The sequence below is a fragment of the Aotus nancymaae genome, unplaced genomic scaffold (genome assembly GCF_030222135.1).
Source record: "Aotus nancymaae isolate 86718 unplaced genomic scaffold, 86718_ANA_hifiasm-v0.15.2.pri h1tg000006l, whole genome shotgun sequence".
Taxonomy (NCBI): Eukaryota; Metazoa; Chordata; class Mammalia; order Primates; family Aotidae; genus Aotus; species Aotus nancymaae.
The window spans coordinates 78542702-78556937 of NW_026988417.1; the positions used below are offsets into that span (position 1 = coordinate 78542702).

General features: G+C 35.2%; 1 protein-coding gene across 1 annotated transcript in view; it reads left to right on the forward strand.

The window, feature by feature from the left end:
• The window catches only part of ARHGAP24 (Rho GTPase activating protein 24), a 499880-nt gene that overhangs the window by 87247 nt on the left and 398397 nt on the right, over positions 1-14236 (forward strand). Inside the window, exon 2 of the mRNA XM_064368848.1 lies at positions 5661-5860. Within this exon, the coding sequence (XP_064224918.1) occupies positions 5681-5860 (180 nt within the window). The 5' untranslated portion in view covers positions 5661-5680. The remainder of the gene's footprint in view (positions 1-5660; positions 5861-14236) is intronic.

A 14236-nucleotide genomic window follows, 5' to 3' on the forward strand; every position in this document is an offset into this window, starting at 1 on the left:
GCTGGGCAGTTCACAGTAGGGTTTGAGCTCCTTTGAGAATCAAGTGCCACTCTGATCTGACAGAAGGCTCGGGCAGTAATGCTCGCTCAGCTCCAGCTCACCTCCTGCTTTGTGGCCCATTCCTAACAGGCCACGAACTGGTACTTGTCCTTGGCCCAGTGGGTGGGGGACCTCTGCTCTAGACAGAACACACAGTATATACCCACACCCACCATACACCCACACAGACACACACCCATACACACGTGCACTTGCATGTACTCCTCTAAACACAAGCACATACTGTCTCATTCCTTTTGTAAGATTTTGTGGTGTGAACCATTATGCATAGAAAGGGTCTATCTAGCATTTAGACATACAGCTCAATATAATGCCCTGAGCTTGACAAACCAGCATATTAGCAATATCTATAAAATAAACTATTTTGTTTAAAATAAGAAAAAGTGGGATTTAGATAAATATTGGCTATTTGTAGTTATATACTGTGTACAGTGGAAGCCTATCTTAAAAAGGATTTGTGTTCTAGAGTCAACACAAATAGTGACAACTGGGTGTGATCAAAATGTCTTCCCAAAGTCCCACAAGTCTCTCATAGGTTGCAGTACTTTACCAACATGGCCAGTTTTTTTTGTTTGTTTGTTTTCTTCCCTAGCAATAGAATACATCACTGTTTCTTTGACTAATCAAGGGGACGTGAGATATGAAATCATGCGCACTCCAACTCTGGGAACACATTTATACAGTGAAATACTCACCCCACCAGAGGCCAAGGAAACTGACACTGATTGAAGGCACGGAGATGTATCTGTTCCCCTTCACCCTTGTCATAGGTGCACACATTCATTGAGTGGGTGCATTGTGGTGGAATTGTCTGTGTTATTTAAGTTATTCTCTCTCCCTCTTTCCTTTTGCTCCAGCTCCCTCCTACTGTCTCGTTCTCTCATGTTTGCTGAACATTATCATTTCAAATACATTATTATTTATACAAATTATATAGGTATCATCATTTCAAATACACTGCAACTCTGTGATATATGGCATCCTCTTTATATTTACATCCTTGTTTATATGCATGCTTATGTATTCTTTGTTGAAATGAAGTCACACATCTAAATATCTATGTGTGTGCTGTTTGACTCTTAGAAGAGTCTGTTAGGAGCATGAGTTTCATCTCTGATTGCACCATGTCATACTATTGTGTTCTTGGCCCTTCTGGTTGCAGAAAAGAACCATACAAACAGATGTAGAAACCAGTTTCCTCCTCTGGAAAACAATTCAAAAAGCTACAAGCCCATCGAATGCTGAGAACCGTCTAGCTATGGCATGGTACACCCACCATTAAGGATTTTTCCTTAAGATTGATACAAAGACACAGGTTCATTTCTTGATTCTGTTTTTGTTTTAGTTTGGAATAACCATGTATTTAGATTTTTTACTTTGTTCATTATTGTGTTGATTTTCTAACCAAGGTGATATTTCTATTTTGTAATTTCACGTACCACCCAGCTACCAGGGTCTGACTTCAATGAAAGTATTTTCCCAGCAAAGATTCAGTGAAATCATTCTCTGAGAATTTGAATGAATAAAGTGTACTTAGTGCTAAACCACATTGGTTATGTGTATTTCCTGCCAAGACTAAAAAGTATAAATTAGGAATATGTTTTTTTCATAAAGGGCAGTTTCAGGTTCTTTCAAGTGTAATGATTTTGACATTGTGTTTAAGAACAATTTTCATGCTAATTGAAGTCTCCATGTCAAAGGAAAAAAGTCAAGTTCTTAGCATACACAGTCTTCTTTAAGGCATTAAATGCAGTGAGAAAGAACTCTCCAAAATAGTCTTTGTAGAGATTCTGTTGTGATTATTGCCGAGCTTCATCTATTGATTCAATAGGTTTATTGAGTACCAGGTAAGCACTATTAAAGGTACTGGTTATTCTTAGTAAGAAAAGCCCTGTTTTTGACCTCATGAAGTTTATGATCTCCTGGTAGGGAGATAGACAATAAATAACTAAAGAAATAGCAATTTAGAGAAGTGTCAGGGAGACAAAGGACACAGTTCAGTGATGGAGAATAAAAAGAGATGACCTGATTCACAGGGTGATTAGTGAACTTTTATTTGGAGGAGACAGATTTTAAGCCAAAATTTAGATAAAAAGGAGTTAAGCATGAGAAGAACACAAGGCAGAGTTTTCTAGGCAGAAATCAGCAATCCATAAAGGAGCTTGGGTGTTTCCAGAACAGAAAGGAGACTAGAGTGGTTAACTTTGTTTGTGTATGGTGGAGGGATGGGGAGAAGGTGGCATGAGATTAGGTTGGAGAAGTAAACAGGTGCCAGATGATTCAGAGCCTTATAGGCCATGGTAAGACTCTGGATTTTGAAATCAGTACAGTGGGAAGCCAACAACATTTTCCAATGTTCAGAGTCATTATCTGATTTGAATTTTTAAAAGCTCACTTTGGCCGCATTTTGGAGAATGAAATATGTGTGAGCATGTACCTGTGTCTTTGTGTTATGGCTCAAAATGGAAGCAGTGAGACTCCTTGGAAGGCTATTAGAATTGTCTCCTTAAAAGATAATAGTAGACTGCACCATAAGGTGGCAATGGAGAGAAAGCCAAAGTGACAGATTTGATCTGTTTTTTAGAGATATTCTGTATTTACTGACTGATTTTATAGCCAGGGTCAGGAAGAGTCAGGAATCAAATGGTCAGTTTTCTATATATATATATTTTTGCAATTGGGTATATCATGGTGTCATTTACTAAGATCAGGTTTTGGGGAAGATCCCGTTTCAGAGGGAGATGATGTTCACTTTTAGACACTTAGCATGAAACCTGTTGCAAAATTGATTACCTCGTCAAACATTGATTGAGTTTCACTGCATGCCAGACATTGTGCTGAGTAGTAAGGATATCTGATGTCCCCTACACTTGTGGAATTACAGAGATGATGGATTTCAGAGTGCTAGAAGAGACCATAGTTGAAAATAATCCAGTCTAGCATCCTCATTTTAAAGATGAAGTGTAGAATTTTAATCATTTAATTTCTCCAGAAATATTAAGACTTCTCTATAAAGATAACGGTTATTTTAGTAAAACTTAATTTTAAGTTTTTACACATCTAACAATAGTTGTGACATTTCTTTCCCTTAGGAATATGATAAATCTACTTTCATAACTGTTTTAATGAATTGTTACAATTAGTCTTCAATTAGCATTATTAAAGCACTTTCTGATGCATTCTGAAATCATAAAGATATAGGCATTACAGCCAGTTCAGTGGGAAATATTGTCATTGGCTTTGGTCAGACTTATAAACATCATATGCAAAAGAAATCAGAAACCATGTTCTAGGGTACACATATTTTTCTCTAAGGCATGAATGTACACAAAAGGGGAATTAGCCACTTGTGTTTTTTATATTATCCATGGTAGGTTGCTAATGACCTTGAAGCATTTTAGAGGGAAATTTTCAAACTTAATAGAAAGCTTGAATGTGAGAGGAAAGAAAAAAACATGTAAGGGCCCTCAATACTTTGTTATGCAGTGACTTCTAGATTTGTGTGTGTGCATGTTTGTGGTGTGTTTGTGTGTGTGAGTGTGTGTATGTGTGTGTGTTGGAATGTTTTAAGGTCCCTTTTAACTTTGTAAGTTAAGATGTTTGGTGAAAGAATTTAGGCAGTGATGAAACAGCAAGTTGTGTAGATTCAAACAGTTTAAATACCAGGAGACGAAAAAGATTATTTAGGGTGGTCTAACTAAGCATACTTATTATCTAAATTATCTTACAGCGTTAATTGTTCATTGAGAGTGGGGTTCTTGGCTCTTCATAGTAGGTCAAGTACTGTGAAAGAAAGGAGATGAAAGTTTCTGCCCTGAGGGAGTAGCAAACTGGAAGCATCAGTCATGATTCAGTCTACACACATGGGCACACACCTGAGGGGAGAATGCTTTCTGCAATAAGTGGTTGTGGTCATGGAATGCCCCATAGGGCAAAGGAAGTGTCCTGACGTATTGTAGAGACAGGGACCTATTTTTCAAGAAAAGAAAAAACTGTAAATTGAATGAGACAGATGATAGTCAAGTAACCTCCTTGAAGTTTAAAAGTGGTTTATGAGGTGAAGATTAAGGCAAGGATGGTGACAGATTGAAATATATGCCAATGAAAGAGGCAAATCTACTGCAAAGATGGTTGAAGTTACTAAAATAAGAAGTAATTAGAGCGAAAGTTCTGCTTCATCCCTGCAACAGGAATGGCAGGAATAAACTGAAAGAACCTGAAGCCCAATAATGGAAGATTTGATCCTAAGCCTTCAAGGAAGAAACATAAATGACCAAGGGCTGACAATGGAAACTTGGTGGAATTTATAAGTAGGATTGTATACATGCAAATTGATTAAAAAATTAGTGGTGAATATAAACGCAAAACAGAAAGGCAGCTCATTTTCCAGAATCGATCAGAAATAATGTAACAGGGCTTTGTGTGTATGCCTGGACAGGAATATTCTATGTTTAATCAGGTAGTCTATATATTTATAACCTCATCAAAGGCACAAGAGTGAGAGAGGACTTCTCAATTCCTGAATAAAGGTTTAGAAATAAACATTAGCCAGAATTTGGAAGAAGCTTTTGGGACAGTAAAATCTTTTAACCACTTGTCCCTGGCTCCCCCAGAATGTACACCTTCTCTGTTCTTAGTAGGGCAGTTTTAGCATCTCACCTGTAGGTTAATATTTTTCCAATGAAGAACTCATTTTCTTGCTTATGTGTAGGTAGTATGGCCTTATACCTCTTCACAGGTAACCTTAAAATATTCCTCATATGTCATGGACTGGCACATAGCCCTCCCTCCTGAAGCTTGACAACGGCTGTGGGAGAAAGGAAAAACTAGCCAAGCAGGTTTTTTTTTGTTTTTGTTTTTTGGTTTTTTTGGTTTTCTCTTAAACTTTTTCAGCTGTACGAATCCCAGACCAGCCAAAAAAATTGTCAAGGGAATAATCTGGGAACGAGGATAGAAACATCCTGAGATATGTTTGCCCATGTGAGACAAATATCTTCCATTAAGGTTTTCTAAATAGTCTCTTTAAACTGGGACACAGGTCAGGCTAGCGCTTGTTCAGGTAAACACAGGTCTGCAGGGGCCCGCCCTAGACTTTGCCCAGCAGACACAGAGGCCATCATTTTCAGAGTTATGTTTTAATGTATTATTAAATTTTAATAGATGTCTCCTAAAACATATATTGCAGCCAAACAAGAGTAAATGGAAGCCAAGGTTTGTTGATTGTGTTAGTTTGTTTTTAGGAATTCCTTTTACCTCTAGAGGTGTAGAAATTTTTCATTTCTACTTAGAGACAAAGAGCACCACCCAGCTGCTGAATTCATTTAAGAAGGCAGGAAGGCACAACAAGCTCTCTCCACGTTTCCTCTGGGCATATGGTTGTCAGGTCTGTGGTTTGTGTCTAGAAATTTGGCCAATGAGTTGAGGAACGTTTTTCACCCCTCCTCCCACTTTCTTTTCTTTTCTTCTTTTTTCTTTCTTTCTTTTTTTCTCTATTTCTTTTTTCTTTTTCTTTTTTTTTTTTTTGAATAAGAGTGGTTTAAAAGGGAGTTGAATATAACAGAGCATCTTATTATTTTCCTTTCTTTTTGTTTGCTAACTAGGAAAGTCCATCAGCTTGATAATGGAGGAGAACAATGACTCCACGGAGAACCCCCAACAAGGCCAAGGGCGGCAGAATGCCATCAAGTGTGGGTGGCTGAGGAAGCAAGGAGGCTTTGTCAAGACTTGGCATACTCGCTGGTTTGTGCTCAAGGGGGATCAGCTCTATTATTTCAAAGATGAAGATGAAACCAAGCCGTTGGTGAGTAGGAGAAAATGTAAAGCATTAAGGGCCTAAGAAAGCCAAAAAGTAGAAGGATTTAGTAGAAACCGATTGGGACGGAGACCACCCAAAGCTCCCCAGTCTCCTTCAGTTCATTGTCATCTTTCACACGTTTTCCCATTGTTTGCTTTGAGTTGGAGATGATAAAGTTGCTAATTGAGGCCAGGAGGCAAATTATAGTTGTCTAATATTAATTATAATTTTTACTAAGCCAGAGGAGAATGTCTGAGTCCTTCTAGGAAACTTAGTTCATGAGAAAATTTTAATAGATGTCTCCTAAAACATATATTGCAGCCAAACAAGAGTAAATGGAAGCCAAGGTTTGAAGGAAGAGCTGTATACACAACTTTCAGTAATTTCCGAGACATTTTCAGTATCAATTCTCAGAGGCTTCTCCCCCACCTTAACTCACATAAAATATGGATGTGGTGCTAAACGAAATGACCTTGATACATTCAACCAGCATGCATAATGTACCCATCCCCCTGTGAATAGTCTCTCTGTTGCTTTGTAGTTCCTTTGTGGTCTTTTATTTGTTTATTTACTTATTTTCTCAACCACAAGTCTCAAGACTGCAATGACAGAGAATAATCTTCATCTGCATTTCTGTAGCTACAACAGTTTTCTCAGGTTGATCATGGCTTATCAATTAATGAGAGAAGATGCAAAGTGAGGCATCGCCTCTGCGTGTTCTCTTCAGCAACATCTGTATGATACATACATGAGAGAAGAAACATTTTAGATTAGTTATATAAACATTCCTAACAGTATGTTCTTGAGGCTATTTCATCTTGCGTTAAAGTTAAAGAACTTAATTAGAAATTTGGACCAGGTCTCTGCTTTAGTATCTTAAATTCCTAAGGCATTATAATTTCACAATGTTCTCATTCTTCTAATTGAATTACCTAAAAATAGCAATAAAAATGCATGGTGGCTCATACCTGTAACCCAACACTTTGGGAGGCTGAGGTAGGTGGAGCACAAGGTCGGGGGATCGAGACCATCATGGCCATGGTGAAAATACAAAAATCAACCAGGTGTGGTGGTATGCGCCTGTAGTCCAAGCTACTCAGGAGGCTAAGGCAGGGAGATCTCTTGAACCCAGGAGACAGGTTGCAGTGAGCTGAGATCATGCCACTGTACTCTAGCCTGGTGACAGAGCAAGACTCCATCTCAAAAAAAAAAAAAAAAAAAAGCATGCTATAAACCTTGATCATTTTTTTTTTAAATCACTACTACTTTCTGAGGATTTATCAGGGTTGAACATCAGACTAAGAATTTACATATATTATCTTATGAAATACTTAAAATAATCTGATGAGGTAGGTATGATTAACCTTATTAACCCTATTCATGTATGAAGAAACCAAGGTTTATGTGCAATGCAGATTATCCAAAGTTAAACAAACAGTGGTATAATAATTTGTCTCTAAGTAAGTCTGAGTTCGTATGGCTTTAACCCAAGACATTATAAGTAAATTTAGAAGGTTCCATACTGGTATCCTGACAGTTATAGCACTTTCCATATCTGTTATTTCATTTGTCATTGCGAACCAGTGGGCAATGTGGGGATTATTACTGCAGAAGAGGAAACTGGCTTAGAGATAAGAAGTGATGTAATCAAGATCATATCGTCATTCAAACTTCAGAGGGAAATTAGTGGAGTCTTTTGTCTCCTATCTTACCCTCCAGGATTCTTTCCTAATTGTACCTTTTTTTTTATAACTATCTAATAATCAGATTAAGGTATTATCTTGAATATAAAATTATTTTTACCAAACTCAGAGAAAGGAATCAGGTTAATGTGAAAATACATAGAATTTAGGGGATGCAATGTGGGGACTTCATTATGGAGGAACACATTGAATACTCTCTGTGAGAAAATTCATAGAGGCAATATGATAATACCCTTTTTGAACAATATAGGGCAGAGTTTCTCAAACTACAGTTTATGTGCACATTCTCTGACATTTGCACATTCTCAGATTTGAGAAACATGGACCACGGGCTTGATCCACTGTATCTTATCTTCATGACTAGCAGGCACTCCAGTGGTTATTTTGATTAAAAAATTGGAAATGTAAATTTTAAAAAGCAAAAACTCTAGATTAATTCAGATGAAAATCTATCTCAAAATGAAAATTACATTAATTTATAGTATTTCCAAGATAAATAGTATTTTTATATTAGCATGTTACTAGTATTACTAGTATTTGTGACTTATTATAACTAAAATTAATAAAATAGACTTGTATTGACCAAAAAGTACTAATTTTTTACAAACCAAACATAGACCATCACCATCCCCCCAAAACATGTTTTTAAATTTTTCATTCTACATATCATTTGTTAAAGATTTGTGATAAATAAAGCAGTTAAAATGTGGGATAAATAAAATTTTTTTTTTTTGAGATGGAGTCCCCAGACTGAAGTGCCATGTTGTGATCTTGTCTCACTGCAACCTCTGCCTCCTGGGTTCAAGCGACTCTCCTGTCTCAGGCCCCTGAGACAGGAGAATCTGTCTGGGACTACATGTACACACCACCACACCTGAATAATTTTTTTGTTTTTTTAGTAGAGACAGGGTTTCATCATGTTGGCCAGGCTGGTCTTGAACTTCTGACCTCAGGTGATCCGCCTGCCTCAGCCTCCCAAAGTGCTAGGATTACAGGTGTGAGCCACTGTACCTGGCCCCGGGATAAATAACTTTGAATTATCTTTTAATATCAGCTTTCATAGCAGTTCAAACATTGATAATTTTAACATTAGCTTTTTAATGTTTTGCCCTGATGTTTAAACACACACATACAAATTCAGATTAAGAACTGACAATTTCTATACCAGAGGGAACTTGGTAATGATCCGATAGTCTATATTGTTCTGTGAATGGACTAATTTCTTCCTTTAAAATAGACTGAGAGTAGATGCCTGGCACACAGTAACTGATAACAGCATATTTTTGAATGAGTTAGTAAATCAGTAGAATGTATCTAGAGCCATGCAGCCGCAGGACCAAGACCAAGGCACCGTGAGTAATATTGACTGTTCTCAACTTCATCTATCAAAATCATCCTATCTAAAACAACAAAGTTTAAGCCACATTAAATAAGCCCTGCAGTGATGTATTGTAGAATATCTTTTAAAGAATCAAAACACCTGAATGGAAAGTAATTGAGCACCTTGAAAAATGTTGAAAGTTGGAAACATTTTGTCCTAAAACCTGTCATTTTGTAGTTATGTGTTTATGAGTGCATGTATATGATTGCTCAATATCTGTGTGCCACAGCCAGAGGGAGACGTTGTTAGTGAATGACGGATGAGAAACTAGGAGTCATTTTCTTGCTCCTAGATCCAGTGCTCCATCTGCTTTGTTCTTCCCCTCATTAATCCTCAACTTTCCTTTACATTTGACTTAGTCAGAAGTATTTCTTGTTTGTTTCTTTTCCCTTCAATGCTTCCAGCATAAGAATATCCTTGGCCTTCATATATTTTGATGAGGGCTACTTCAATAATATGAAGAAAACTTAATGAGTAAAATTTTAAAAATTCATTCTTTTAAGCATTCCTAACCAGCTGGAAAGATTCAATAAACTTAACTTGCTTTTTGTTTTTTATTTTCTTACAAGGCACTTCCAAAATGAGAGTATAAAACCCTTGAAATTTGTGTCCTTACCCTTGATGAAGGTTCTCAATTTATTTTAGTAAATTTTTACTGAGTTTTTTTACTCAATAAAAAGAGTCATATCAAACTCCATCATTATCCTTGTTATGAAAAACTGATCATCTGTTGAGGAAAAGCAAAATTATAGTCATAATAGGCTATCCTGGAAATGTCGAATGCTGTGAGTATACAGGTACAATTAGTAGCAAGGAGTGAGTGAGGACTGTCAGGAGGACTTGGGAAGGGCAACACAAGGCAAGAGGTGACCCTGACCTGGGATTTTGAAGGTCGATGAGAGTTTTCCAGGTAGATAAACTGGGGAAAGGAATTCAGAGCAGAGGGAAGACATGGAGTTGTAAAATAGATATCTTTGGATAGCTACATATTGCAAGGGGGAATACATGGCAAGAATGCAGTTAGAGAGAAACGTGAGGGCCCAATGGAAAAGGAGTCCCTTATTAGGCAATGAGAAGCTATTTCCAGAGCATCCATGATACTCAAACTGCACAACTGTGTTACTCTCAGAAAGGAATCATGACAGTTGTTTCCTAATATGTTGAAAACCTGAGTTAATAAATATAAATTTCTTAATTAGGTTTTCCTTTCATCTTTGTCTTCAAATTTTATTGCTGTGAGAACACTGTATCTGATTTAGTGCATTATGTTCTTAAATATTTGACCTTACTATGAATGTTTCATGTTCTTATTCAACTTGCACCTTGCCTTCCAAATATTCAACAACCTGCACAAGCTGAGGACTTAGAAAGTTTCACTGTCACTTTTCTTGCATTTTGTTTTTGAGCAAAAGGCAAAGGTACCTCAAGGCTCTCCTCTCTCTGGAGATAGTACCTGATTTGTAAACAATGAGTTTCCAGCACTTAGCCAATGTTGCCTGGCAATATATTAGAGGCCTATCTCAAAATATAGCTATTAAATATTTAATATAAATCAAACTAAATATCCTCAGTATCCTGTACTTTTTTTTAAATAGAAAAAAAAAAGCAAGTTTAGTTCATCTAGGACAAAACTTTCTCCAGAATCCATTGTCTACAAGTGTTTGCACTTATACAGATACAGATTTTATTCAGAGCGTATTTTAAAAATAAAGTTGATTTTGCTTGTTTCTATAAAAAAAAAAATAGGAAGGTGATGCATGTAGCCAATTTTTGAAAGTATGTTAATACATCTATAATGCTTGTCATTCACAGGCCACTACTATAAACATTTTATAGTGCTGTATTTTTCCAGTTTTTTAGGTAATATCTTTTCTATTTTAATTTATCTTACAAATAACATTATTTTTACATACAGAAGAAAAAGTGTAAAATCATCCTGTGCAGAAGAATCTATAAAAAAGAATCTTCCCCATACAGTGCACACCCCTAAGGACTTTGGGTATCTATTAGAAAGGGTTTTAAAACACATTTGAACTGAATTCATGACAATATCTGTTCTGGCATATTTCATTAATAATCATGACAAATGACCATGGCCTTGTCAATACAATAACATGGGGGGAGCAGCTGAGTCAGAGATGATGTATGATTATAGTTATCTTAAAAATAAAGCAATTGTGCAGGTTTTGTTAAGTGAATCTAATGATAACTTTTCCTAATGCTTTTTAGGCCCATCTATTTTACTTCTATTATGTAGCATATTATTACTTAAATAAAAGCTGAGTCTCAAGCTTGGCCATACTAGAGAAAGCCTCTGACATACTCTTGTGCTGGAATTTGACACAGCAGGGCATCGATTTTTAGAAGCCAGTCTGAAACTCCTGATAAAATGACTAAAATCCAAATAGGCACCAACCCAATTAATCTGGTCTAGACCTTCTACAACAGATATTGATCCGATTGTGTGGGCAAGGTTTTTTCTGTACATGATGAAGATGACACTATATTAGATCACAATGGATTTTCTTAACTTAGAGAACAAAGTGATTTTTGAGTGAATTATAACCTGAGGGCTGACCTCTAAATGTGCAAAGATTGATTGCTGATTTAAGAGTAAGCTCTAATTTTATATATTTAATGAAACTCGTGTGCTAATGAAATCTAGAAATCTCTAAGGCAATTGCTGTCCTGTTAAAATTTATGAAACCAAAGCCTCAATGAAGCATTTAAAATAATACTAAAAATATTGAAACTTGGATTTCATCCTCAAATCTAAAACTAACTTTCTGTGTAGCACCTGAGTCTTTTGGTGTTTAAAAAGACACTAAGATGGTACTGTGCATCATCATAAATTCTTAGGAACTCTTAGCACTTTCCTAGAAATGACTATGTCAAATGATAGAAAGTGTTATTAATATAAAATATTATTTTATTCCACTGTTATTTAATATTTTATTGCTTTCCTCTACACAGTATTATAAGAATAAGATTTTTTTAAAGAGTAAAGACACAGGCTTTAGAATAAAATTATTTGAATGAATCTTGGCTCATATAGTTACGAATTTGGATACACTGGGCAACTGAGTTGGCTGGTATAAGCTTCAATTTACTAATCTGTATAAGATTATGATAGTAAATACTTAATAACATTATTTTGACGATTAAATAAGATACTTTCTGTATTTGATTTTGAAAAGCAGTGGTGCATGGTAAGAATGAAAGAAATGTTAGTATTTTTATAAATTAGTATGAGAAAAATAGAATTTATTGTTTAAAATATTAATACTACTCATTGATTTGATATTTTAAAGTCAACACATATTTGTAGATTTCTAATGTACCTACAGGTATTATTCTAGATTCTAGGAAATATATATATATTTATATTTATAAAATATATGTATTTATACTTATATATATAAAATATATATATACAATATATATAATATATATATTATATATATTATATATATTATATATATATGTATTTATACTTATATATATAAAATATATATATACAATATATATAATATATATATTATATATATTATATATATTATATATATATAAAATATATATATATAGTGTATATATATATATAAAATATATATATATATATTGTGTATATATATATATAAAATATATATATATATATTGTGTATATATATATATATAATATATATATAACCATGCCTTTTGGTAGACTGTTAGGAATTGATAATGGTCAAGTATTCCGGTACCTAAGAAAGAGGACAAGAAGTTCTGAGAGCGAGATTTGGAGAAGAAAGCAGAGGCAAGTTTGTTAAGAGTCCAGGAAGCAGTAGTAAATATCTTAGATTTTTATCTTGAGACCTTACATTTCCCCTGCCTTTATATGCCTGTGCTTCTTGGTTGATTAGACTTAAAGGTAAACAGTTAAAATAGAACTCATTTTATGTACAGCTCACTGTGAAGGAATCCAAAATACCTGCCTATCTGAAAAGGCCTTCCACGACAGTCCTGCAACTCCTCTAATGGACTATTTTATATTATTATCTAATCTCTGTAAAAATTATGAAAAGCAACTACACTATAGATAAATACTTGACCTGCCATCATTTCATTAGTGTGTAAGTACAAATTACAAAAATGCTCCTCAGGTTGCTTTTGACTATAGGAAGAAGAGCTAAGAAAATCTGTTGCTGCTGGAGAGGGCACCTGAGATGGAAAAGCACAGAGAATGTCTTGCACAAAGAGAGATTGATGGGCAGAGGGATCATAGCATGTGAGACCATTTTCATGTTCATAATTTTCTCCAGAATTGGTTTGTCTGGTATAAGCACTTCCTTGGAAGCAGTTGAGTCCACTTGTCTTGTGTACGGTTTCTAGAATCAGACTACATAGGTTCAGTCTAGACTCACTAGTAGCTATAGAGCCTGGATAAGTTAATAATATTCATTATTCTCATCTGTAAAATATAAGTCATAAAATACCTATCTCAGAATAGTTGCTAACAATACATGAAATAGTGTTTCTAGAATGCTTACACAGTACCTGGCCACATATAAAGCAGTTAATAAATATTAGGTATTGATGTTACTATCATCATCATCTTCATCATCATCAATCATTAGTCATCATTTCTACCATCTTTGTCCATCAGGATACATTAACACAGCAGTTTAGAAGTTAATATCTATAATATATACTTTTTAAATCATATAATGAAGGGAATAATAGATGATCAGCCCATGTAAGATTTACAAAGAGGTTCTTTTCGTTTTTCATGCTAATTTCAGAGCAGAAAATAACTTGTTTTCACTTGTCATCTGTGCTGTCAGACATTGAACTCACTTGAAAAGATTTCAGAACAATACTCCCCTTTGTAATATGCCTTTTCTCTTTGTTTAAATTACTTTTATGGGCTTCTTCAGAGTATGTCAAAATGGTTATGATGACAGCCAAGGAGACTTGAAGAATTCTCTTTGCAAAACTGGGCTCTCCAAGAGAGGTAGCACTGGTTTTCTGGTTCCTCAGCACCAATTTGAAGGGAGAAATCCTAGAGTTGAAACCCTTCAGTTCTGTTCTAACACCTACTCTTATTAACTGAAGACTTTTGTATTTGTGATGCAATTCAGTATATGGAACCAGGGAGTCCATGTTCAGACTATCTTATTTACACAAACTCAGGAAAATGTCCATTATGCCAACTAGAGGAGAAGAAAATTTATGATGTAAAAACATAATTTGAATACTTACTTTATTGGTGTTTACAGTAATGTGTTTTAAAAACCTATTTTGTTTTATTTGTTTTTGTTT